The sequence below is a fragment of the Carassius carassius genome, chromosome 20 (assembly GCF_963082965.1).
Source record: "Carassius carassius chromosome 20, fCarCar2.1, whole genome shotgun sequence".
Classification (NCBI taxonomy): Eukaryota; Metazoa; Chordata; class Actinopteri; order Cypriniformes; family Cyprinidae; genus Carassius; species Carassius carassius.
The window spans coordinates 28,556,157-28,583,752 of record NC_081774.1 but is presented as its reverse complement, the minus strand read 5'-3'; the positions used below and the strand labels follow the sequence as shown (position 1 = coordinate 28,583,752).

Genomic DNA, 27,596 nt, shown 5'->3' with positions numbered 1-27,596 from the left:
TTTCTGTACACACGCTAAGCCTGTGTACTTTCTCAAAACCACATGGTGGTCAGTGTGCACGTGAACACTTTGCGCACTGTCTGAAATCCACGTAAGTGGTAAGTGTGCACGCAAGACTCTGCGCACTTTCTAAAATCCTGTACGGTAGGGGTTACGCGCTCCGCTTCGTTCCCTTTCTGAAGATGATTAGCCCTGGGGTCCATGGGCTTCATTCAACCAGTGTGTATTTGTTATACACCTCAAGCATCGCTTCCCTCAACATGAGGAGCTGGGTGGACTCCCACATATTGTGGTTATCAGGTAGTAGGCTTCATCAGGCCTCTCTGATGGTGAGCTCCCACATTCTGTGGTTGTCAGGTAGTAGGCCTCACCAGGCCTCCCTGTAGATTTAGCTCCCACATACTGTGCGTTTCCACTAAATAGCATGTTGTGGTTTTCAGATAGTAGGCTTCACCAGGTCTCTCTAAAGGCTAGCTCCTACATACTGTGGTTGTCATGTAGTAGGCCTCACCAGGCCTCCCTGGAGATTTAGCTCCCACATACTGTGCGTTGCCACTAAAAAGCGAGCTCCCACGGTTTGTGGTTGACAGGTAGTAGGCCTCACCAGGCCTTCCTGGAGTCGAGTTCCATATTACTTTCAGTTTCCACTTGAGGTGGTTATCTGGTAACAGGTAGTAGGCCTCTCTGTGGTAAGTGTGTAAGTGGTAAGTGTGCATGCAAGACTCTGCACACTTTCTGAAATCCTGTACGGTAAGGGTTACGCGCTCCGCTTCGTTCCCTTTCTTAAGATGAATAACCCCGGGGTTACTTGGGCTTCATTCAACCCGTGTGTATTTGTTATACACCTCAAGCGTCGCCCCTCAACATGGGAGGCTGTGTGGGCAATTCTCACGGTAGTTTAGCAGCGCTCCCCTTTTCAAAAAGGGTCACCTATGAGCATGCTGCTCGGAGCTCTGAGTCCTCCTCTCATGGGAGACTGATTCTCGGTTCTTTCAGAGCGCTCCAGTACTACATACTGTTTTGAGACGCACTGTGAGAGCAGACATCCTGCTGAGGCAGGGGCTGAGGCTCGGGGAATGGCACCTTCGCACCAAGGTGTTGAAGCAGAGTTGGAGAAGTTGGCCAGACTTGGGTGGATCGGTTTTGCGGCTCGAGAGAGCATCACACTATCTCCTCTGGCTTCCTCTGACTCATTTAGCTCCATTGGGGGCTGGACGCCATGGTACAGGCATGGCCGAGGCTTCATCTGTACGTTCCGTCCTCCAATTGCTCTGCTCCCGGGCCATTCCATCTACGAGCTGCTCTATCAGAGTGCCACGAGAGCCCCTCCTTTGTGACCGGCAAGACTTGGTAATAGACAGTGCTAGGTTCTTAGCCGTATCCCTTTAAAGGAATCTTTCATGATTCCAAGCCCTCAGCTCTACCTCTGGATGAGGCCCTACAGGTAAGTTGGGTATGTAGCTTAGGCCTTTGGCCATAAGGGATAATGTCACGGACAGCCGTCAAACCGTCCCAGGGGCGACTCCCGGTGAAATGGTAGAGTTGGTACTTAGTGTTTGCCATGATTCTGGTCTGCACTCCCCTCAGCATGGCCGCGTGGGTATACTGTTCCCCATAGTGTCCCCTCAGAGGACGCAGTTCGAAGTTCCCTTAACAGGGAACGTCTCAGGTTACGAATGTAACCATGGTTCCCTGAGAGGGAACGAGACACTGCGTCCTCTAGCTCCCTGCCATGCTTCGGACGAAAGCTTCACGAAGAAGATAAGTGACGGGTCCTACGGGCGCGTATTTATAGTCGCGCTGGTAGTGGCGTCAGAGGCTGTCGCTGGCCAACACGTTGGCGTTTTTCAAAGTATGCTTCAGACACGGGTCACGACGAGGTGTTCCCCATAGTGTACCCTCAGAGGACGCAGTGTCTCGTTCCCTCTCAGGGAACCATGGTTACATTCGTAACCTGAGACGTTTTCAACTAACCCGCCCGCAACTCGGACTGCAAAAAAGAAAAAGAAAATATTGTACCCGACCCGCTTCCTGACCCGCATTTTTTTTAAAGTAGTAAATGCGTCGCCCCTTTATATTAATTTATTAACTTAAATAGGCTATAGCCTACATGATAATAAGCGTTATGACCGCACACATAAGGCTTGCCACAAAGAACCGGTTAAAGTAATGATTATAAATGTGTCTGAATAACATTTAATTGTTTAGTAATAAACTGGTGTTTTTCTGTGTCGCTGCTAAGATGAAGTTGTCGAAGCGGACTTGCCATGAACGCCAGAGAGAAATGCACATTTCACATGGATTACATAATCAGAGAGTAGCCTATTTATTTTGGTTTGAATATTTTTGTTTAAAAGTAGACATTTCAAGCTTTCTGTAATATATTGACTATATTTCTTTTTAAACCCACCGACTAAAAGATGAAGACACTAACGTTACCTGACCCAAAATATCACCCAAAGTTTCTACAGCTTTTTTCTTAGCTATTTCAGAATCTGGCTTGAAACTTGTTACTGCAGTCGAGCGATATGAATGTCTGTGATGTACGGCATGATAAATGATCGTCACTTCTGCTGCCGAAACTTTGTCAGCCTGTGAGTCATTTGTTTTATTGAAAAACGATTGCACTGATTTGCATGTTTCTTGATGATGTGATTTTTTTCTGTGGTACTCACATGCACCATGTCGCTTCACGTCGTATTCTCCACCATGTCCCACAGAAAAACTGCTTTTGCATAAAATGCAAAAAGCTCTCTCTGCTTCGCCATCTACAGGTCTTAACCAAGAGTATGTTGCGGTCCATTCACTATTAAAAGTGCATCTTCTCTTTTACGTGGCCATGGCTGCTTGAACAGCGCGCGCTATCCAATTTGAGACTAATGTTGAGGAGGAGTTCGTGCACCAGTCAACAGTTTGAATGACGTACGACTCAGCCTATCGACTAACACTTTTATTGCTCTCCTCTGAACGTATCCGTGTATCTATTAGGCAGGGTCAAATGAAAAAGCGGGACAGATGCTCAATTTGCGTGAGGCAGGACAAAGGGTAAAACTGCTGTACAGTACAACGTAAAGCGGGACAGGTGGGTCACTATTCGCACCAGTTATTCAGCCAATAAAGTGTAGGCCTATGTATTTCAAAATTGTGTCTAGTACTATATAAATTAAAGGTTTAATTGGCATCTTTATTTTAAACGACCTGACCGACCGCGACCCGAATATCATTAAAAATATTTTTGGATGACTCGTAACCGCGGGTGACCGCGGGTGACCATTTTGGATCAACCCGCGCATCACTGATGCAAACGTAGCCTTAGTCGCACAATTTCTTTCTATATATATATATATATATATATATATATATAGTTCAGTTAGTGTTAAGTATACCATTCACAAAATATACAATTTTCATTTTCTCTGACTTGATGTTACTTGATGTTATTTTTGATTCATGAATAAAAGTCTGTGGAATTTACTTCAGCATTACTTAAATATGTTAAATAAGTCATACCTCAAAAAGTCATTTTGAAGCACAACCAGAAAACCTCAATGTTTTATGCCAATTTTTGGATAGTTTCTGTTAAATGTATAAAAACACACAGATCCTCCATAGTGGATGTATAAACTCAAACATTTGAAATGGCTGAGGAGATGCTTATTAAAGTGTGTAATTTCCTTTAAGCCTCTATATATCGGCCAATAACATCAATGTTCAATTAAACTACTGCACATATCATAGGAAAACAAATCAAAGATTGAAATAACAAACACATATTGGATGGTAGTAAAAGATCTTTTAGCATCACTCTATGGCACTAAGGTCAAAACAACAGGAAATTAAACTAATGCAGTACTGAGTAACATATGCGTTCACTGAGCGCTTTGTGCTAGTGCATTATGACATAACCTGTCTAAGCATCATCGCAGTGGATTCAAGTTATGAGGCCTTCAGCAGTAGATATTTAGAGGTGTATTACACTGCACAGACCTGGCAGAGAAAGGCAGGAAATCAATTATCATCAGGGCCCAGGTGAAATATCATTTTGAGCCAGGGCTCCAGTTCTCCCGGCTCGACACTGTGACATTGGCACGGATGCACGATCAAGAGTCTGAGCGGTAAGAGGTTGTCTGGACTCTCAGTTTATAGCTTGATGAAAATAGAAGCATGATTACCTCTATAGAAGGAAAGAATAACTCAGTGCTGCCAGGACTTGTGCGGTTGATGAGAACGGCTGAATAAAACACTGACTGATAGCAATCTTTGGAAAACATACAACCATACAAACACGTCCATCCAAAATGACTGCTTGTAGAAGATGCATTATGGTTAATTAGGCTTTGTGTTTCGCCAGCCATGAATTATCATCCCCCCAGAGTGAAAAATGGTTGGAGGGTGTTTCATTTGCTCTTAATAGGGCAATTAACATTTGATTTACATCTTGTGAGATTGCACAAGTTTTTAATGTTTCAGATGGGCTGCTAAGATAACAAAATGGACTGGAACACTAGTTTGGGTTTGAATTTGTTAGATAAATTGAACCCAATCCGCGGTACATTTTCAAGTTAATTATAAAAGCAAAGTTTATTTAAATGGCCTTTCTGTAAAGCATTTTAAAATTAAAAATAACCACGCTGACACATTAATGGATTTTCAGCAAGTTTGTCTTAAATCCTCAGAGTGTGTCAACAGACGTGTGGTAATTACAATAAACAAATGTAGTATAGTAATGAGGAAATCTAAGGACCAGATCATAATCAGAAATTAACAAGACAACAAATTAAATAAAACACCGGTAGGGAAAACTAAATTATGTGAACTAAAGATAACCCTAGAAAACGCACACTGGAAAAGCATTATTATTCAATGTTTCAGTAAAATAAACTATGATTATATAACTCCTGGAAAGGATGTTTAAATAAAGGAATGACTGTAATCATTATTTAAATTACTCAGGGGTACACTATTTTTTTAGGTAGGTTCAGACAGACTTTTTACACATTTTCTACAATTATTTTGATTTAGCATAATATAATATAATATAATTATTTTAGATTTATTACAGATTAGATTTTTTTGTGGTAACATTTTATTGATAGTTAACAAACAAAAAGCAATACAGATTTAACAGTTTTTATTCATCTCTGTTAATGTTAATACAAATACAGCTGTTCAGTCTTAGTTTATGTTAGTTCAGCTCTATTAAATAATATTAACAGACACAACTTTTAATTGTAATGACGTATTAGCAAATGTTGAAATTCACTTTAAAATTAATAAATGTTTTGGATGTGTTTTGCATTGTTAGTTCATGTTAACTAATGTAGTTAACTAATGTTAACAAATGGAACCTTATTGTAAAGTGTTACCACATTTTATATATTAATATTTATATTAACGGTGAATTGTACAATGACCTGACATTGAATCTGACAATGGAGAGATACTATTATAAAGAGCAGTCCCACTTTGTGCTAGTGCATTGAGACATATCCTGTCTTGAGCATCATCGCAGAGGATTCAAGTTATGAGGCCTTCAGCGGTGGATAAGAGGAGAAGCGAGAAGAGAAAGCGTCAATTTCCACAGCTTCTTAAAAGTAGGGCAGTGGGATTCACAGTGGGAGTCTGGGAAGACGTCTGATTGGCTGTGGTAAAACCACCGTGTCTAATAAGCAGAGCTCAAGCACCTCCCACCAGAAGTGTTGAAACATTCAATGATCATGACACATGAGCATGAGCCCTTCCACTAACATCAATACCCAAGAGTCTAGACAATTTATCAAGGAAACCTTGGACGAGGATGTCAAGGACATGCTCTGCTACTCAAGAGTTATCACTTGGTACCATAGCCTTCAGCATTCAGTTTAAGCTTATTGTACAGCAGCCCAAGACTTTCTGGATTCCTAACCCACACTTCAAAATACTAACTATTTAAATGCATATGCAGACAAATAATATTTTTTTCTTTCTTAAAATTTGTACAATGTCACTGCCTTCTCAAGTATAACCACATTAACAATGAACACCATCTACTAACCAGACTTTTGAAATCCATTCTGAAGAGTTTCTCTCATTTTACTAATAACAATAGTTTAGGGACTAATTCTCAATATTAACCATGTGGTTATTAGCACGCATGTTACTAGGATTGTAAGAGCCATTTTGGTCTTATGTACAGGTATGTCCAGTACGTGTCACTCTTTCTTGATTGTTCACAATATATAGGTAGGAACCTTCCTTCAGGTAACAGGTGTTGCTGGAGGGAAGGTGTACACAGTTTTTGACCGCTACGCTACGCTATGCTAGGTTGTTAATTTTAACATCTTGTGTGGACATTCCAGTTAATAGTAACCCAAGCGTGCGCGTCCATTACAAACACCATCCAGCATCCCTCAGCAGCTTAAAGTATCAGACTTGGCCGCTTACAAGGATACTAGGATCTTTTAATCCTACCTCATACCTCAACTTAACAACTACCTTACTAATAATTAATAAGCAGCAAATTAGGAGTTTATTGAAGCAAAAGTCATGGTTAATAGTTAGTTAATAGTGAGAATTGGTCTACAAAGTAAAGTGTGACTATTTTATAATTTAAACCTCTTTACAAACAACAACCTGAAATATAGCTTTTCTTGTACTTTTCTTTCAAATAAATGTCACTTAGTTTGATATATTGTTTTATAATTCACTGATATTCATATATTTGACCCTGGACCACAAAGACAGTCATAAGTGTTAATTTGAAATTGAGACTTATACATCATTTGAAAGCTGAATAAATATGCTTTCCATTGATGTATGGTTTGTTATGATAAGACAATATTTGGCCGAGATGTAACTATTCAAAAATCTGGAATCTGAGGGTGCAAAAAAATAAAACATTTGAAAAAAATTGCCTTTAAATTTGTCCAAATTAAGTTCTTAGCAATGCATGTTACTAATCAAAAATTAAGTTTGGGTATATTTACAGTTGGAAATTTACAAAATATCTTCATGGAACATGATCTTTATTCTTTACTTGATGTCCTAATGATTTTTGTCATAAAATAAAAATCTATAATTTTGATCCATATGTTGTATTTTTGGTTATTGCTTTTACAATTATGTTGATCAATAGAATTATCATTTTAAAAAGTAGCATTTGTTTAACTAGCTACAAATCCAAAGTAGGCTGAGATCTATTTAGCAGCATGATAACCAAAACTGTTATTGAAATGCAAGCAACTCTGCAGCACTCAAGATAATAATCACTGAAGCTGTCACTGCAAGTTCACACAGTTTGATGTGACTGTTTGAGTCCTGAAGCACTGGGATTTTGATACATGCTCTGAACCATAATTGATTCACAAATGTTTTGAAGCTTCATGAAGCAGCGTTTCAAAAGCCACCATCACTACTTGGAACATCACTTGGATTTTATATACACTGTTGGACACCTTTGGGACATTCACTTTGGGACTACCAACACACTGGATTTCTTATGGACTTCTTATTGGAATTGGGATATGGATTTCTTTTTTCTTTATGGTATGGTGCAAATGGACTTTACGCTTTTAACAGCCTAAGTTATTTTAATTTTACTGTGTTATTTTTAAGTCCCCTGTGAATATTGTACATGTACATTTGATTTTCTCTTTTAAATTGTTGTCTGACTCATCTTTTTAAACACTCCAAGTTTTCGCACAGTATAATCTGACCCTATTTTAACAATTGTAAATTCGACCAATAGAACCGAACATTACACGCATGTGCCATGGTACACTTGTGAACTGCAGCAGACTGACCCAGAAGAGAAGAATTGTTGAATAAAGTCATTATCTTTGTGTTCTTTGCACACAAAAAGTATTTTGTAGCTTTGTAAAATTAATATTGAACCACTGATGTAACATGGACTGTTTTAACAATGTCCTCTCTACCTTTCTGGGCCTTGAATGTGTCAGTTGCATAGCTGTCTATGCAGGGTCAGAAAGCTCTCGGATTTCATCAAAAAATATCTTAATTTGTGTTTCAAAGATGAACGAAGGTCTTATGTGTTTAGAACGGCATGAAAGTGAATAATTAATGATAGAATTTAGATTTTTTGACCTGGCCTTTTAAGTAAAACACACAAAACACTTGTGGATCAGACTGAACGTATTAGGACCATCAGTGATAGACTAATTTAAATATCACACAATTACATTCACGCACACAACAGACTTGCCTGGTTACAATTCTCAAACGTGATGTGCAACGTGTTGTAAACAGAATAATTACACCAGGGTAGACCTAAATCAAATGCTGTAATCGACACTTAATTGTAATTATCTAGTACTACAATTGTCCAATCAAAACGTAATTGTCCAGTACTAGAGAGTTTCAATAAAAGACAGAATACACACGTAACAAGACAACAGTATGCTCTGGAAATAAACCATTCACTATATCTCTCTTTCCTCTTTGAACCTTTTTAGAGTCACAATTGAAGCAGGTCCACAGCTTTAGGGTGAAACTTAGTTCAAACTATCACCTCAGCATTGAACAAAACTCCCTGCGGAGAATCAAACACAGTCTGAGGGAAAGAGAGCAGACTCACCTGCTGCACAGTCTGCTTCATCTTCACCATTTTCGCAGTCTCTTTCCCCGTCACACCGCCAGGACAGCGACACACACTTCCCTCCACAGTCAAACTTCTCTGGTGGACACATCTCTTTGACAGCTGTGGAACAGAAACAAATGTTTGAAAAGGTTAGAGTGAAACATGCGGCAAGTAAACCAACTGGCATCAAATCATTTTGTTGATCTCACTGCGCTCCTCAGATCTGTGCCGCCTGTCATAGTGAGAAATGTGAAATCGCAAATATGATCTAAACATGTGTGGCACCTCTAAACAGAATTTTTAAATATCATTTTCAGCATGTTTTTGCTTTTTGAAGTCCATTTATTCTCATGTGAGCTTTTCTTGCTGCTGATGCACATCAGAATGAGATGAAGTGTTGGGGCATCACTGACTTACAGAAGTGACATTACACAATTTCAGGTTCCCATCCATAATTGTTGATGTGTGACAAAAGTCATGGTGTTAAAGTTTGGGTAGGTGACTTCGGAGAGGCTAGCAAAAGCAAGCTAGCTTTGAAAGCATAAAATTCCACCCTCCCTGCAAAATAACCCTCCAAAATCACTCACTAAAACACATGAACTGCCACAGGCAGACCAGAGGCTAACCAGCGGCGTGATGAGAGACTGCAGCGCTGTCCAATAACCTCATGTCTCATTCACTGCTGAGAAAACATTACAGTAAAAATCACATAATATTACAATAATAATGCCTTCCATTCTCGCTTGGTCTGCAATAGCATAATGGAGCACGCTCTGTCTGTGTGAACAGGGTACATGGAGGTATGCAAATACATACATTGACAAGATTGCTATCAGGATGTGAAGAGACTATCAACCAGCAAAATAAAAAAATGCCTTTAATATCATATTGTATTTCACATGCAGCTTTTACAGTTGAACACACAGTAGACTTGGTTCACAATTGATTCCAGCTGTTGGACGTTAGCATGTAGCTACACCCATGTCGCTAAAAATAAGTTAATTCCAGTTGTTGGATTTTTTTAGCATTTAGCTACGCTCTTGTCACTAAAAATAAGTTAATTTCTGCTGTTCATCATCATGTTTTGAACTATGCAAATTACAGTTTTTATTTTGTGTAAATTTATCTGCTTAAATTAAATCCTGTCATCCAACTGAGATCCTAATTAATTAATGCCAGATAAACACTGCTATGATTGTAACGAAAATAATCTTACCTTATAGTTATATATTGTTATTGTTATATTAAAATGAGAAATATTTAACTTAAAGGGTAAGTTCACCCAAAACTGAAAATTAGCTTGTGTTTTACTCACCCTTAAACCATCCTAGCCATACCGTTGTAGTCAGCGGGTGTTGCAGTTGAACAGTCCACAATTCATCAAATAAAGCGTGAGCCTTTATAATAAAACGTGTGGCAGACGGCTCCTGAATAAAGGCCTCCTGTAGCAAATCCATTTGTTTTTGTAAGAGGCATGTTTTATTATGAATGTTCGAGCGTTATTTGACGACATGTGGACTGTTCAACTATAACACCCACTGACTGCAATGATAGAGCTTAGAATAGCCAGGATAATTTTAATATAACTCCAACTGTCTGAAAGAAGAAAGTCATACACAACTAGGATGCTTCGAGGGTGAGTAAAACACAAACTAATTTTCATTTTTGGGTGAGCTAACCCTTTACACTTACGGTTAAAAAATAAATCTCATAATTGCTAGCTAACAAAAATTGTTAATGGGATACACAAAAATTAAAATTGTCCTCTTTTACTCACCCTAATCTTGTTTCAAACCTGTGTGGCAAAAGAAGGTGAGTGAATGATGTCAGTATTGTAATTTTTGTGTGAACTATCCCTTTAAATGAGAGTAAATGGGGTATATCAGAGGGTCTGAGGCCCTCGTTTTAGCAGCTCTGTCCCCCTCTCTGCTTCACACTCATGGCCAGTCTGCTCCATTTGGCAGGCTGTCTGTTGATATTAGATTACAGTTTGAGAGGTATCAGAAATGCAGGCATAAATAAATCATCTCTGGCTGCAAAGGCCTGGAAAGCCACCACAGTCAATGAGTCTGCCGGGGCCGTTTGACTGGCCTTATATCATGAAAGAATTCAAAATGGCTCAAGTTATACCAATTAGCCTGGCCAAAGACATGCTGTATAAACTTTTCTAGAATCAGGGAGAAAGGGCAGCTCCGTTTAGGCTGTCAGTTGTCTCAATTTGCTCATGAGTGAATATATTATTCATCACTGGATCTGTTTCATCATTTAGATGAGTGATACATATCAAATGAGATGTGATTTCTATTACTGCAGTACTTGTCGAACCCTCAGTATCATTCATCACGCAAAATAGCTGTCATTTATTTTCCTGACTTTATTATTTTCCTGAATTCAAGCCAGCCTGGCTATGAGATAATGAGAACAAAAGGCGTCACTCCATAACACTTCATGGTTTCTGCATTGCAGTTATGCGGTGTTTGACTGTGCAGGTTGGAGGGTGTGTGTCTGTATAAGGTCATAGCAGGTGCTTATACAGCAAGAGGAAGTTAATTTATGAATGTATTATTGACTAATTATAGTATGAATGCACAAAGAGCAAAAGACAAAGACAGATCAATGAAGCATTAATAATTTTTAATATAAATGCTAAAGAAACTCATAATCCGCCAAGAAAGGATAAACTAATAGTGGAAACATCAACAGGACATGATCAATCTAGAGCTCTGTTCCAGAAACTCTGTTCCATCTACAGCCTATGTATCTTTCTGACATGAAACCTCATAACAGATTTAGGGTAAGTTCACACAAAACACATATTTCCATTCAAATGCACTACTTTTCTACAGTTAGACATTAGACGGCTGTGCATGACCGTTGCATTTGCATCTCAGACCTTTTGCAGTGTCTCACACTTGAGATCCACAATTTTAAGACAAGTTAAAAGAATTTCAACTTTTACACACACAGAACTTATCAATGTCAGTTGGTCCAATCAGAAGACTCCGGAGGCGGGGCAAGCGTTGCAAGCTTTGGTTTTTATAGCAGCAAGTTAGCATGCACTGTAAAAATGTATTGTGATTTAAACATAAAAAAAACTGTAAAAATACTACAGTAAAAAACATGTTAAATGGTTAATGGTAGGTTACCCTACTATATACAGTGGAAAACTTCAATAGACATTTCATGTCATTTTAAGGTGAAATATCTTTTTTGGAAGTGGAAAAAGAATATATAATTGAAAAACTTGTAATTTGATGCAAAGGTAATATAATACAAAAAGTATAGTGTTATAAATGTACATTTATTAAATTTTTTTTAAAATGAAAATATTAAAAAACTTCCCGATAATGCTAATGTCCAGTGAAACGTCACCAGAGATTGTGTAAATGGTCCATTGTTGGACATCAGAATACCACTTGCTAAGCTTTATATAAATATGCAGCACACAAATACAGTATTTAGTATAGTATTTGATAAAAGGAATTAGATGGAAGTACTTTTAATTAACATTTTCCAATATCAGTATTTTTATAGTTAACTAAAAGTTTGATTAAACATGATTAAAAATATTTATTTTGTTAATTGAAATACAGCTGAAATAAAATAAAATATAAATATTAGATTAAAAACTTAAAAATGTTAAATGCTGCCTTCTAGGTTAAAGTACTAAAATACTAAAACTGAAATAATAATTAAAGCTTAAAGCCAGAAAGAAATATGAAAACTAGTTAAAAACAGCAAAAGCACATAACAAAATAACTAGAACTTAGACTAAAATGAAAATGTAAAAAAAAAAAAAAAAAAATATTGTGAATATTAATAAATCCTATAGTAATGCATAAAAGATATTAAAACAACACTGTGAAGTACATATATTACTGATCAGTTTTCTGACACATCAACGTGCACTCATCCTCACATCGTCCCAAACTTTCTTCTGCAGTCTGATGTTATCTCTCATTTTAGGGTCAACTATCCATTTAGTATAATCAATTTCATTTACAGCTTGAATCTTGTTACAGTAGCTCAGCTATCATACTACATACTGTTATTGAGGAACACAAGAAATAAACAGAAGAAAGACAGTAACATGAGAGTCAGTAAATGACAAAATATTAATTAAAGCAGATTAACAGTACTGTCAAGATGAAGTTGAGATGACTGGAAAAGTGGGAAAAGGTGAAAGAAGCAGAGTGAGTGAGAAAGCATTTTTAGAACAAATGATAAGAAGGTCAGAGGAGCTTTTTTCGCTCCCATGTGACTTCACACTAATGCTGTATATGCAGTGAGGTGTGAGGTGAGAGAGTGCGGCATTGTGAAAAGGTCGCGATGAACTCAGATGAGACATCTGGCATTGCCGATGGCTATTTGATGAAGAGCTTCCTAACTCAACTTCACTGAAATCAGCCGAGTCAAATATCGCTGTTAATCTCTATACACATTAAAGTGATCCCCACTTCATCAAGTCATTTCTGTTGTCAAGGGTGCTGTCATATGGAAATAGAGCACAGGAATATTATGTGCCGGTGTTGTGCATTAATGCAGTCACCTTTAACTTAAAGCTGCAGTGTGTCATATTTGCTCTGTCATTTTTTACAAAAAAAATGTTTGTTCTGTTTTTAATTTTTAATTTTATTTTACTACATCAGAATCATATGAAACTTGGTAAAGATTATGGCACTTGCTATGTGAACACCAAAAATACTAATGGACATGATTCAAAAAGGTTAAATGGTCCTGAATAAAAAATAAAAATAAAAGGTACACTTGTGGCGGTAATGCACTTTTAAGTCTGCGATCCGCCATTAAATAAGAAGATGCCTCATGCTCCTGCTGCTGAGAACACGCTCATGTATGTGTATGTTTTTTTTTTTTTTTGTATCCCATCCACTTACATTATAAGAGTGATAGACTGCAACGGTTTGACTTAAAAATCTTTGGTTTGTGTTCTACTAAAGAAACAAAGTCACCTACATCTTGAATGCCCTGGGGGTAAGCAGATAAACATCTAGTTTTCATTTTTGTGTGAACTATACCTTTTAAAAAGATTAGCATTTCTAAATACAAAGAAAATCTTTGGTTGCTCTGACAGATTTTTTAACACTTACCGTATTTTTCAGACTATAAGTCGCACCTGAGTATAAGTTGCATCAGTCCAAAAATACGTCATGACGAGGAAAAAAAAATAAGTCGCACTGGACTATAAGTCGCATTCATTTAGAACCAAGAACCAAGAGAAAACATTACCGTCTACAGCTGCAAGAGGGCGCTCTATGTTTTCAGTGTAGGCTACATGAGCACTGAGCAGCATAGAGCGCCCTCTCGTGGCTGTAGACGGTAATGTTTTCTCTTAGTTCATTTCTCTCGGTTCATTTCTCTTGGTTCATGTCAAATTAATTTTGATAAATAAGTCGCACCTGACTATAAGTCGCAGGACCAGCCAAACTATGAAAAAAGTGTGACTTATAGTCCGGAAAATACGGTAGTAGACTAACATTTATTCATTAGATGAACTAAAGTTTTTAAGTTGTTGGTTGCTAGTTGAGTTAGCTTAACAAGTTGACTGCAATAGGTTGCCTTACCTTTTTTTTCAGTGCACATAACAACATTATCAAACTAAAGTAAAGTACATTTGAATTGAAATCGAATATAAAATAATATTTTAAAGAACATTTCAACTGTTTTCTGTCGATACAATGAAAGTCGGGTGCAAATAATTGGGGTGAGTAAGAATATTTTTGTTTTAAGAAATTGAGATTTGTTATTCAGTAAGGGGTGAATTCAATTGATCAAAAATAGCAGCCAAGACATTTACACTAAGTAGACATCCAAAAGGCCCTTTTTACCGCCGCACGTACCGCCGTGGCGGCGGTATAAAGTGCATTTAAAGCCTTTGACCGCTGAGTGGCGCTTTAACCACAAGTTATCAAACAAGCGCATCAAAGCACATTTTCTCTAATAGACGTCAGTTTTGCCTCACTGATGTGTTAGATTTGATGGCTTCAGTCAGGGAAAATGAAAGAAAAACACTGTAGTTAAAATATTTAATATTTAATATTTAATATCCACAGACGAAAGTTTGGTACTCATGAAGTTATGTGCATTTCTTAGAACGAATTCAAGCAGGATGTCAAGCCTGTGCCTGAACCTGTGATTATATTTTCTCTAATCTACATGGTATTAAACTATATTTTAGATTTGACACATTTAAAAGGTGTGCAGTATTATTTATATTATATTATGCGTTATATTATTCAAAAGAAATTGTGGTTTACTTTTGCATTGGAGCATTAAAAGTGGTAGCCTATTTTAGGGGGGTTGGCTACATGGATTCATATGCAAAATGTCAATATAAGGATTACTTTATCACAGAATATCTGTTTTCGGCGGCACTTGTTTAGTTTAAAAGTAGACATGTCAAGCTTTCTAGCTTTCTATCTTTCTCTCTCATGTATTTTCGTTGTTTATTCACGGAGTTACAGTTCATTTTAATGACGTGTTTGTAAATGAAGATCGGCGCAGACAAAGGCTGCAGACAGCACACCTTGTTTGTTATCTTTATTTTATAAGTGCACAAAGTTTTGTTGTTATTATGTCTGTATCCAAAAAAAAGTAGACCCTTTACAGATTCGATTGATGTATTGCTCTTATCTGTACGATTAAAACTGAAAGTGTAATTTAAGTTCTTTTCGAGGTTATCAGGACAAAATGACTCATAACGCGTATCCGTGTTAATCGACTCCAGAGGGTTAATAAAACAACATGCATTTTTGTTATTCGTTACCTGTCCTTTAACTTATTGGGAAAAAGACATTTGTCCGTAAACTGATTAAGAAATTGTTGCATGTTTAAATGTGAAGCACTGTATAATGTCGTTTCCATTATTTAGGCCTAATTTGCCTAAAACAAGAAACGAATAAAATTAAACCGGCACGATTAAATCTTTGAAACTCTAAAGAATTAATAAAACGTCCTCACAATTAAACTAAAGTTCTCTCATTATAATCAACAACATTCACACGAAGTAAAAAAAAGCTTTAGTAATTGACAACTAAAGTAATTTTAAAGGGAACCTTCTTTACTTGTTTTTAAAGTAGGGTAATATCATATAGCCTAAAAAAAATCCCTGTTTTTTTTTTTATTTAAACCGATTTTAAAATCAATATTCAAATGACAAAGAAATTTTACAAAACAAGTTTTAATATAGTTCTTTATCATTCATTTAGCAGTCAAATTTATAACTGCAGCAAGATGATAAAAAAAAAAAACAGTACTGTTATTACCTTAATGCTGGAAAGATGCTATTTTATTTAATACTAGCCCATCATGCATCTAACCATCCACTCAGCTTTAAGAGCTGTTCAGATTAAAACTGCCAGCTCCGCAGTGAGTCAGTGTCATAGACGGAGGACCTGTTAATATTTTTTCTAGTTTATATTTCCATCTCGTTATGCCACTGGTTTAGATTTTTTATTTTTTTTCTTATAGAACTTATTTGTAAATAGAGCAGTCACTGTCTGTGTCTACACCGGACGCGAGAGTTGTCATCTGTGCCCCACAGCGAAAAGTGTGTCTAAACTTGATGACATCACACTATAGTGTCAAATCATCTGAACGCAGTGTCAGAACATTTCATCATAAACAGAACGAGCATCAGTTCACTGATGGGGATCAAGTCCAGTGCATCCATCACTGTGGTCTGTTGTCTTTTGTTGGATCGTTCCACTTGTGTCCGGTGTAGACCTGGCATGCGTTTTTTTATTGTTTTATTTTACAGCCCTGCTTGTTTTAATGTTTTTATTAAATATCTGTATTGACTGCATGGTCATATTATCGAATTATTTACTGCCATGATGCGACCTACAAAAGTAAAGCTTGGCGAGTTAATGAACGAGCATTGCTGCAGGTTGATTTTCGGCGGATGTGCTGTGCTTGTGCAGCCGCGGTCGTCTTCATTTCGTCGGGTGAAACATCTCTCTCACTCCGCAGCAGAGTCTGTGAGAAGCAACAACTTCCCCTCCACGCGTTCTGATACCAGAAACATAACATAGCATACAAAATAATAATAATAAAAAAAATAACAGGAGAGTTTCAAAGTGGCTTAAGCTATTTTGTGTAAACTTTTTTCCCTATAGCCTATCACATGCCAAACTAATAACATTGTAAGCATTACATCTTTAACTGCTGCTTTCTGCTGTGAAAATTTTGTTTGTGATGAAAATAACAGTATATTTTTGTCAGTTTTTTTATCTAAACAGATCGATTAACTTCAAGATTTCAAAATCAGATAGCATGCTGATAATGTAGCACTGTAAGATTACATTTGTTTGAACGCATTATTGCGAAAGCGATTGAGTGTGAATCTGTTTAAATCATGCTTTAACCCGAAAATAATCAGTAAAAGAAACAGACAAACTCTTAACATCCCGCTGTACTCTTGCAGTCAACCTTCTGATCAAGCTAAATATGTTGGCTGTTGGCATGAATTTTACTCGTGATAAGAAGCTCATATTCAAGTGTTTGTGCAAAAATTATTAATGTGCATTAATGACAGGGAGGCGCCGTCTCATCACTTTAATTTTTCATGATAATGAATGTATAATTGCTTAATTAACATAATATCGTGGTGTCTCGCATAGGTACATTAAAAATATATCTACTGAAAGCTTGAAATGTTTTTAGACGAAAAGGAATAGTGTAATGTGTGAATGTTGCATTTCTCTCGTCGGAGAGAGCCAGCACTGTGAATATAGCCAAAACAACAGTCGTATAGATATAAACCGGTTCAGCAAGTGAAAGCCTCTGTCCATATGAAAGAGCAATTCACACTTTTATCTCGACCCCCACAATCCATGAATAACTACCCAAAACCCAACCCCCTCCAGCTGAACAGAATTCGGTCTGTGTTTTGGCTCTGAGGAACGGTGTGTTACTGGGCTGAAACATGCTTTCACTCAGAAGTACTCTTTCTTTCATAATTTTCTCGCAGCCCATATTATTATTTTCACAAGACCATAATGATAATAACAAATCATCAATTAATAATTAATCATTATTTTACGAAAATCATTGTTATTTGTGATCGTGGATGTTTGCGGGAGGCTTTAAGACCAAGCGGAATCCTCTGTTCCCGCCTCACAGCGCACGGGTCTCGAGGCTTCACTGTCTGCGGTTTGACTTTACTGAATCAGATTGAGGCGAATACAACTTATTGATCATGAGCCCAGGGCCAGCGCAAGCTCAAATGCCGCTCTAGGCAGAGCACGATCGTGCCGCCCCCCTCACATCCACAATCAGGGATCCTTTAGATGCATGTAAACATTTTTTTTTAATCTATGAAATTACACTAAAATAAAAACGTGCAAGCATGTTTTCAGAGTTTTTAATTTTTTTATTCTGCAAAAAGGTGAAAAGGGTAGCCTACACAATGCAACAGCTAAGTATAAATTCTGTTCCCTTTCAGTCGGTCACGCTCGACGTTACGAATGGGATCTCGCCCGAGAGCCCAATTACCTTCGAGTGGTACAAAACGAGCCAATGGTACACAAAGTACCTTGGTCTGTGAAATCTGCATCGCAAGCTTCGCCCCGCAGAGCAGGTATATAAGGAGCAACGCGAGCAACTCGCATTCAAGCTTTCGCTTCGGAGCCGAGCACATCGCTTGCTGCTTTCACCGGAGTGCTGCAAGAGTCACTGGTGTTGATGTGACGGCGCGATTCAGCGGTTCGTCTGGGTTTCCTGCGACAGCTCCCGCGTTCCCCTGAGCGCTTCAACACCGCTAAAAGAGCAATTTCTCTCACAAAAGAGATACGGGCCGATTTGCATCTTTTTAAAGATGTCATTTCGCCCGTGTGTTTCTGGGTGCGGTCGATATATCGCTCCTCGTGACGGTCACGATCGCTGTGTCACGTGTTTGGGCTTCCAGCACACTGAGACTGCGTTCGTGGATGGCTCATGTTCTCATTGCAGGGACATGACCATCTCGGCGTTGAGATCGAGACTCGATTACCTTAAAAGGTATAGAGTCCCCTCTGCCACACCCCGTTCTAGCTCTTCTTCTCGTAAGAGGGCTACTTCGGCTGGTGGCCAGGGTGATCTGAGGGTTACTGTGTGGGCTTCCCCGACGAGCGAACCTCCTCGGGCCACACCCCCCTCACATACGCCGCAGCCGGTCGAGTTTCCGGATGAGTTTGCTGGACCCTCTCAGGCTCCTGACATCTCATTCGGGGCTCGCGAAGAGGACCGTATGTCGATCGCCGCATCACAAGGCGGGCTTGAGTCCTCGGGAGATGAGGATTCGGCTGCGTTGCCTCCTTCGGGAGTGCCAGCGTTGTCTGAGTCCGATCCCGAGCTGACGGCCGTGCTTTCCCGGGCAGCGGAGAGCATCGGGCTTGAGTGGAACCCTCCACCCTGTCCTGAGCGCTCGAGGCTGGATGATTGGTTCCTGGGGGCTGCTCATGCGGATTGCCAGCCCCCCCCTCTGGTTCCTTTCTTCCCGGAAGTGCACCAGGAGGTAACCAGTTCATGGAAGGCACCTTTAACTGCCCGAAACCGTTCTGGTACTTCCTCCGCCTTCACTGCCCTCGATGGCGGGGCGGCCAAGGGGTATGCTGGGATTCCCCTGGTGGAGTGTTCTGTTGCGATGCAACTGTGTCCACAGAGCGCCTCCGCTTGGCGTGGTGGTCCCAAGCTGCCCTCCAAGGCCTGTAAGTTCTCATCCACGCTTGTGGCCAAGGCTTACAGAGCTGCGGGCTAGGCCGCTTCTGCCCTGCATGCCGTGGCCTCACTTCAGGTCTATCAGGCCAAGCTGCTCCGGCAGCTGCACGAGGGCAGTGCTGACCCAGGGGTTTTGCAGGAGGCGCGCACTGCTACCGACCTCGCTCTCTGGGCGACGAAGGTCACTGCGCGCTCCTTGGGTCAGGTGATGTCCACTTTGGTGGTCCAGGAGCGCCACCTATGGCTGAACCTGGCAGACATGAGGGAGCCTGACCGGGCTCAGCTCCTCAACTCCCTGGTCTCCCAGGATGGCCTCTTCGGCGACGCGGTAGAGAGCTTTGCCCAGCAGTTCTCTGCCGCCCAGAAGCAGTCCGAGGCCATCAAGCACATCCTGCCCCGGCGGCCCTCTGCTGCCTCCACCCTGCCGCCGGCGCAGCCGCCTCAGCCTGCTCGTCGCCGAGGGCGGCCCCCTGCGGCCTCCTCCACTCCTGCTCGGCCACAGCAGCTGTCTTAACCCCGGCCGCAGCGAGAAGATGGCCGCAGAAGGGCGGCGCAACCCGTCTCTGCCCCTAAGCCTGCCAAACGCCTGGCCAAGCGGCGTTCCTGAGACGGGCGACCCGGTGGTTGGAGACGTCAGCTCGTCAGGAGATGGTAGCAGGACCACTCCTTCCCCCGGAGGAGGGCCGGGGGAGAATCCTTTGTTCTCATTTTCTTCTTGTTCCGCCACTGGCCCTGCGGCCGGTGGTACCCAGAGAACGCTCCGCCTTCTCATGCCCTCTTTGCTACTTGGAGTCAGATGAGTGCCCGCACTCCGCCCCCGCTAAGGGACGCTATGCCTCCCATGCCGGGGCTGTCTGCTCCACCACGCTACCCCACTGTGGGTACGCCTGTAGTCCCCTTGACCCCGCTGGTTCGGTTCCTGGGAGCCTGGCTAGAGCTCCCCAGGCCTTCCCGCTGGCTCATCCGGACGCTCAGGCTCGGCTACGCGATTCAGTTCGCCCGGCGTCCCCCCAGGTTTCGGGGTGTCCACGCAACGATGGTGGGCAAAGATGCCCCTGTCATGCGCGCGGAGGTCGCGACCCTGCTGGCAAAGGGCGCGATAGAACCGGTCCCTCCAGCCGACATGAAGTCCGGCTTTTACAGCCCTTACTTCATAGTACCCAAGAAGACAGGTGGGTTACGGCCAATCCTGGACTTGCGTGCCTTGAACCGAGCTCTGCACAGACTCCCGTTCAAGATGCTAACGCCCAAGCGCATTTTCGAATGCATTCGTCTGATGGATTGGTTTGCAGCGATCGACCTGAAGGACGCGTACTTTCATGTCTCCATTCTTCCTCGACACAGACCGTTTCTTCGGTTTGCTTTCGAGGGGCAGGCATATCAGTACAAGGTTCTCCCATTCGGGCTGGCCCTGTCTCCCCGCGTCTTTACGAAGGTCGCGGAGGGAGCCCTGGCTCCTCTCAGGGAACAAGGTGTCCGTATCCTCAACTACCTCGACGACTGGCTGATCCTAGCTCACTCTCGAGAGCAGTTGTGCGAGCACAGGGATCTGGTGCTCAGACACCTCGCCCGACTGGGTCTTCAGGTCAACTGGGAAAAGAGCAAGCTCTCCCCTGTGCAGAGGATCTCTTTTCTCGGTATGGAAATAGACTCGGTCGCCATGTTCGCGTGGCTTACGAACGGGCGCGCGAAGTCACTGCTGAATTGCCTGAGACAATTCGAGGGCAAGAAAGCGGTTCCACTGAAATTGTTTCAGAGGCTCCTGGGGCATATGGCGTCCGCAGCGGCGGTCATACCGCTTGGGTTACTCCATATGAGGCCGCTTCAGCACTGGCTTCACGACCGAGTCCCGAGATGGGCATGGCAACAGGGCACGCTCCGAGGGACCATCACTCCGGCCTGCCGCCGAAACTTCACCCCGTGGTTGGACCCCTCATTTCTACGGGCCGGCGTACCCCTAGAACCAGTGTCCACATGTTGTTGTATCAACAGATGCCTCTGCCACGGGCTTGGGTGCCATGTGCAACGGGCATGCTGCGTCAGGCTCCTGGACAGGACCCCGACTTCAGTGGCATGTCAATTGCCTCGAGTTGCTAGCGCTTCAGGGCCCTGCTGAAGGACAAGCACGTTCTGGTCCGTACGGACAACACTGCGACCGTAGCGTACATCAACCGTCAGGGTGGTCTACGCTCCCGCCGCATGTCGCAACTCGCTCGCCATCTCCTCCTGTGGAGTCACAAGCATCTGAGGTCGCTTCGTGCCATTCACATTCCGGGCAGGCTCAATCGTGCAGCCGACGAGCTCTCACGGCAGCAGTCTCGCCCCGGGGAATGGAGACTCCACCCCCAGTCGGTTCAGCTGATTTGGGAACACTTCGGAGACGCTCAGGTAGACCTGTTTGCCTCTCCAGAAAATTCCCACTGCCAGTTGTTTTACTCCCTGACCGAGGGCACCCTGGGCATGGACGCCCTGGCAAACAGCTGGCCGCTGGGCCTGCGCAAGTATGCGTTTCCCCCAGTGAGCCTTCTTGCACAGACATTGTGCAAGATCAGGGAGGACGAGGAGCAGGTCCTCATGGTTGCGCCTTTTTGGCCCGGCCAGACCTGGTTCCCCGAACTTGTACTCCTCACGACAGCCCCTCCCTGGCCAATTCCTCTGAGGAAGGACCTTCTTTCTCAGAGACGGGGCACCCTCTGGCACCCACGTCCCGATCTGTGGAACCTACATGTGTGGGTTCTGGACGGGTCACAGAAGGTTTAGGTACCTTGCCACCTCAGGTGGTAGCTACCATCACTTCAGCTAGAGCCATGTCCACCAGACATGCCTATGCTTTGAAGTGGAACCTCTTCGTCACTTGGTGTTCTTCACGGCGTGAGGACCCCTGGAAATGTCCGATTGGGTCAGTGCTTTCCTTTCTTCAGGAGGGATTGGAACGAAGGCTGTCTCCTTCCACCCTCAAGGTCTATGTGGCCACCATTTCGGCCATGACCCTGTTAAAGGTAAGTCTCTTGGGAGGCACGATCTGATCATCAGGTTCCTGAGAGGAGCAAGGAGGCTCAATCCGCCTCGCCCTCAGCAAGTCCCCTCTTGGGACCTCGCAGTGGTTCTATCAGCACTGCAGAGAGCTCCCTTCAAACCCTTGCTCTCAGTAGAGCTAAAATTTCTAGTAAGTCTCTCCGCAGCATGTGTCTTTCCCTTGGCAAGCCCCTTGCCAGCTCTGTCGTTTTAACTTCCACCCTGCGGGCTGGGTACCTCAGAGTTCTTATGTATCACCACCTTGGTAGATACCTGCCTTCTGTAAGTCCTCCCACGGGCAGGCAGCCTGCTAGCATATGCCCAGCTGGAATATGCTACCCAGTGTAGTCTGTGTGAGCTATAGGCCCTCACTCGTGCTGGCCTCACGACAGGGTGCTATCACTCACACGGGTCGCTGGAAGACAGCCATGTGGCGTTTTGTAAGGGACCCCATTCGTAACGTCGAACGTGACCGACTGAAAGGGAACGTCTTGGTTACGTATGTAACCCTCGTTCCCTGAAGGAGGGAACGGAGACGTTACGTCCCCTTGCCACATCGCTGTTCCGCTGAACGACCGGGTCACCAGTGACTCTTGCAGCACTCCGGTGAAAGCAGCAAGAGATGTGCTGGGCTCCTCAGCGAAGACTTGAATGCGAGTTGCTCGCGTTGCTCCTTATATACCCGCTCTGCGGGGCGGAGCTAGCGATGCAGATTCCGCAGACAAAGGTACTTTGTGTACCATTGGCTCGTTTTGTACCACTCGGGCGAGATCCCATTCGTAACGTCTCCCTTTCCCTCTTTCAGGGAACGAGGGTTACATACGTAACCAAGACGTTTTATAGGCTAATAGATAGTGTACAGAATAAAACTAAACATGTGCACTCAACTTTTTAGCTCACAAAACTGGAGTTTTCGATTGTTTTCTTGACTGATACACACATTCACACACCTACATTTCAGAAGCGTGCGCGTCTGGCTTTCGCAGCGGCAAACGCTTTGATTGCGTCCTCGAGTTTAACTTGTACTTCGGAGATCATTTTTATCAGTTTAAGCTTTGAGAAACTGCGTTCTCCATAGCTCACAGTGACAGGGAGAGTGGGAAGCACTCTCAATGCTACAAAAACATTTGGAAAATTGTTTTCCATCCTTTTTTCACAGATGAATTTAAGCGCATCCAGTGGTTTAGATCCAGCAACCAGGCGTCTGCCCAAAGCAGTCAGCTCTTCAAACAATTCATGCCCATCAACATCTCGCGAGTCTCCAAATAAATCAGAGTTTGTGAGAGGAAAAAAATAGGCTATAAGAAAATATTTTACAACAAATCCTTTAAATTTAACAAATTTATCAGAACAAAACAATAATTAAAAATATATAATTCTAATGGATAAATATAATTGCAGTATATAATAATATAGGCTTAGTAATAAAACAAACAAAAAAAAATAATAATAATTTAAAGCTAAGCATAAGGTAAGGTTTGGCTTTCTCAATCGGGAGAAATCAAACGTTTCCATATTTGTGATGTTGCCCATTTGAAGCTTAACTATTATTCATGAGGTAAATAGGCTGTGTGCGTTTCAGTATCGAGAAAAAAAAAATCACAATTAACAATGTCAAAGTGCTCACGCCGAATGTCTGGTGAACGACTGCTGTTTCCAGTGAATATGTGCGCGAGGCACCAGCACGCTCAAACAGCTGAAACAAATAATACTTAATTTTTGGTCACACATAAGGCATAATTCAAAAATGCTGGTAGTTTGAAAAATCAAGAAAAATAACATAGTTAATACTAATTATTGCTAAATGCTTGACCGTTCCCATTTCGCTCTGCATATGGAACCTGAAGATTTTTTTAAACCAAGAATGAACCGAAATGAAAATATATATATAGGCCTTATATTTATTTACTGTTTAATAGAAATAGCATGCATATGATCCTTTGTGTTAAGGTCTTCTTTTAATTTTTGTTTAGTAGACTGTAGCCTAAGACTATCCTACATTTTAAAAATTAACAAATTGTAAAAAAAATTATGTTTTTTTTTTAAATGTTACAATGTTATATCATAATGTTATTGTTGTTTTACTTCCTTCTTTTATCTCATTTTACAGTTACATTCATTTCGCAATCCGTCTCTTTGCGCCACCTGGCGGTAGTTTCGCGAATGATTTTAACACGCGACTGAATTACGGTTCCCACCGCGGCAGCAAATGTTCCCAATTGTTTCAAATGAATGCTGTTCTCTAGAACTTTTTCTTTTGATCAAAGAATCCTGAAAACAAATATATCCCAGTTTCTGACAGAAAAGGAATAAATTACATTTCAAAATATATTCAGAAAGAACACTGTTATTTTCAAATCAAATATATGGGCACAATAATGACATTTTTTTGTCAACTATCCTTTCATATAATCAAATTTAACAAAACTAAACATTTACAGAGCGTTAGTATAGCTTAAATCTTGTTACAGTAGCTGTTTTGTCAACTACATATTGTTATAGAGGAACAAACTAGGTCAATTCTAGATGTGGGCCAAATTAAAGAAACAGGAAGATAAAAATTTTTATTATTTAAGCTCTTTAGTTCAGCTGCCATTATAGTTCCCTTCATAGACAGATCAGGGAACTATAATAATCCTTTGATTCTTATGTTACAGCCGGATCGACGATAGACTGAAGAAAAAGATTTGATGTACTAGTCCAGCAGTGATTTACTAAACATATTGGACAGCATATGGCAGTCAATTACATAAAGTGGGGCAGTAAAACCCTGGTTGTGCTGTATTTTGACTGTAGAGATCACAAACATTCTCATCTTTCAGTCGCTAATGCCTTCCCTATGAAAGAGGGTTTGACTGTTCTTCCTTTTAAAACCCGTTAAATCGGCTCTTATAATTCTTGTGCGTTTTTCTTGCAATAGGAAAATGTGCTGAACATGGAAGCATCATTTATTATTAAATAAGACATCCAGAACAGTGCTCCTGCAGTAGTGCTCACTAATGTGAGAGCACAAGGTTACTCCAGCATGAAAACTGTGTGACAGACAGAGAAGTGTGTTTGTGTGTGTGTGTGTGTGTGTGTGTGTGTGTGTGTGTTTTATACAAAATGTTCCTGCTGTACATTTGTGTTTATGTGTATGTGTGTGAAGCTTTTATAGCCATCATAATGGAAGATAATTATAAGATTCAGTGATCTAACCTAGGTGGACAGATCAGAAAAAAGTAATTAATTAAAATTAATTTTAATTTCAAGATACTAATTTTTCCAACCAGTCAAATTTTTTTAAATTAAATTTAGTGTGTAAAGATAACGTGATAAATTAATGTCATTAATCATGACCAGTGAATACAGTACATTTTATTATAAGGTAATTGTCTTGCCCTAGTACACATTCACCCAGCACACGTTCTTATATGCAAGAACATGTCAAATAGATAAAAAAATATAATAATAATATAATTACATTTTTTTTATTATTGTTTTTAAAAAAATCTATTTAATTCACCAGGACTGCACTTTTTTAACAAAAAACAAAAAAACAAAAAACGGTAATATTGTGAAATGTTATTATTTTTAAAATAACAGTTTTCCATTTCATAACTTTAAAAAGGTTGTGTATTTTTAGCTGAATTTTCAGCATCATATAATAACATTTTTGTGAAACCCATGCTCTTTTTCTGTCAGGATGTTTTGACGAATCGAAGGAGAAGAACAGCATTTATTTGAAAAATAAATATTTTGATACATTATAAATGTCTTTTATGACAGTTTTGATCAAATTAATGCATCCTTGCTGATTTTCTTTTCTTTTTTTTTCTCTTTTTTGTATCTTTCTTACTCCAAACTTTTGAATGGCAATTAATCACAGTTTCCACAAAAATATTAACCAGCACAAAACAACATTCATAATAATAAAACATGTTTCTTGAGCAGTAAATCCTCATATTAGAATGATTTCAGAAGGATCATGTGACTGAAGACTAGAATAATGATGCTGAAAATTCAGCTTCACCATCACAGGAATAAGTTACATTTTACAAAATATACAATTTTAACAATATTTCGCAATTTTTTACAGCATTTTTGATCAAATCAATGCAGCCCCGATGAGCATAAGATACTTTTGCTACAATCGTTGTTGGTAGTTTATTTAAGCGTAATTGATTTTAACACGTTGACAGCTGTACTGAAAGCCTATAATTACAAGTTTTAAACTTTATTTCAACTTATTTCAACAATTTATATTTTATAACAATTTGATAAAATGTTTTACTTTTAACACCAACAAGTAGTTAACATAATAAATTGTGATGAATCTAATAAAGCGGCAAGTTTTAATCAGTATAACGTCACAGCAGTTTTATCTTTAGTGTGGACGAATAGATTGCAGAAAGCGTGATCAGGACACAGTCTGAGGATGCTGAGCTTAGGGCACAGTCTCAGGACTGCCATCTCATAAAGACCTGAATGATGAAAAAATGATGGTTTGAGGCAAAATGCTAAACAAAGCCTTTGAGATATTGCTGGATAAAGTAAATGCTTCATTCTTTATGGCAGCTCGATAAATTAAACATGAACAAGACTTCCACTGTGTTTGCTTCACAGGTTTAGTGTGGTCATGGTGTTTTTGGAGGAAATATGTCTAGAGGATCCAATCATTCAGTTGTTATGAGGTGTAATAATCAGTATTTAACTGATTTCAGTTGAATAGAACATGGCATTATTCATTAGGGCTGTGCAAAAAATCAGTAAAGACGCTCCTGTAATTAGAAGTATATCTCCAGCACGTGCGTTTAGTTGCCAGGTTTCCTCAACAAATCCTGCCCAGTTGTTTCTCAAAACTAGTCCAATCGTGTTTCCAGGAGGTTCCCCGATAAAAATTGCTTCCTGGGATTAAAATATACGTTTTTTGGCAGGGTTGCCTTGGTAAGAATCGCATTTTAGGGGCTAAATATCACATTATTGGTACTGTCGCTTCGACCCGCGGACATGAAAAACAACTGCAGACTTGGCAACACTGGTTGGCCTTTACTACACAGAGCCGCAATTCACTGACAATCTACATAAAATCGATTTTAAAATCGCAGGCGATTCTTTGTCGATTTTGAAAGCGATTTTGTGTAGCTTGTCTGTGAACTACAGCTCTGTGTAGTAACCGGTGTTGCCAAGTCTGCAGTTGTTTTTCATGTCCATGGGTTGAAGCGACCCCAATTCCAATAACGTTATGTTTAGCCCCTAAAATGCAAATTTTACCAAGGCAACCCTTCCAAAAAAACATATATTTTATATA

General features: G+C 40.7%; 1 protein-coding gene across 2 annotated transcripts in view; it reads right to left on the bottom strand.

Annotated features, from left to right (window-relative positions):
• The window catches only part of LOC132096801 (low-density lipoprotein receptor-related protein 8-like), a 109,889-nt gene that overhangs the window by 46,854 nt on the left and 35,439 nt on the right, over positions 1–27,596 (bottom strand). For both annotated transcript variants that reach the window (XM_059502409.1, XM_059502410.1), the window contains exon 4: positions 8,573–8,695. In XM_059502409.1, coding sequence (XP_059358392.1) covers positions 8,573–8,695 — 123 coding nt within the window. The remainder of the gene's footprint in view (positions 1–8,572; positions 8,696–27,596) is intronic.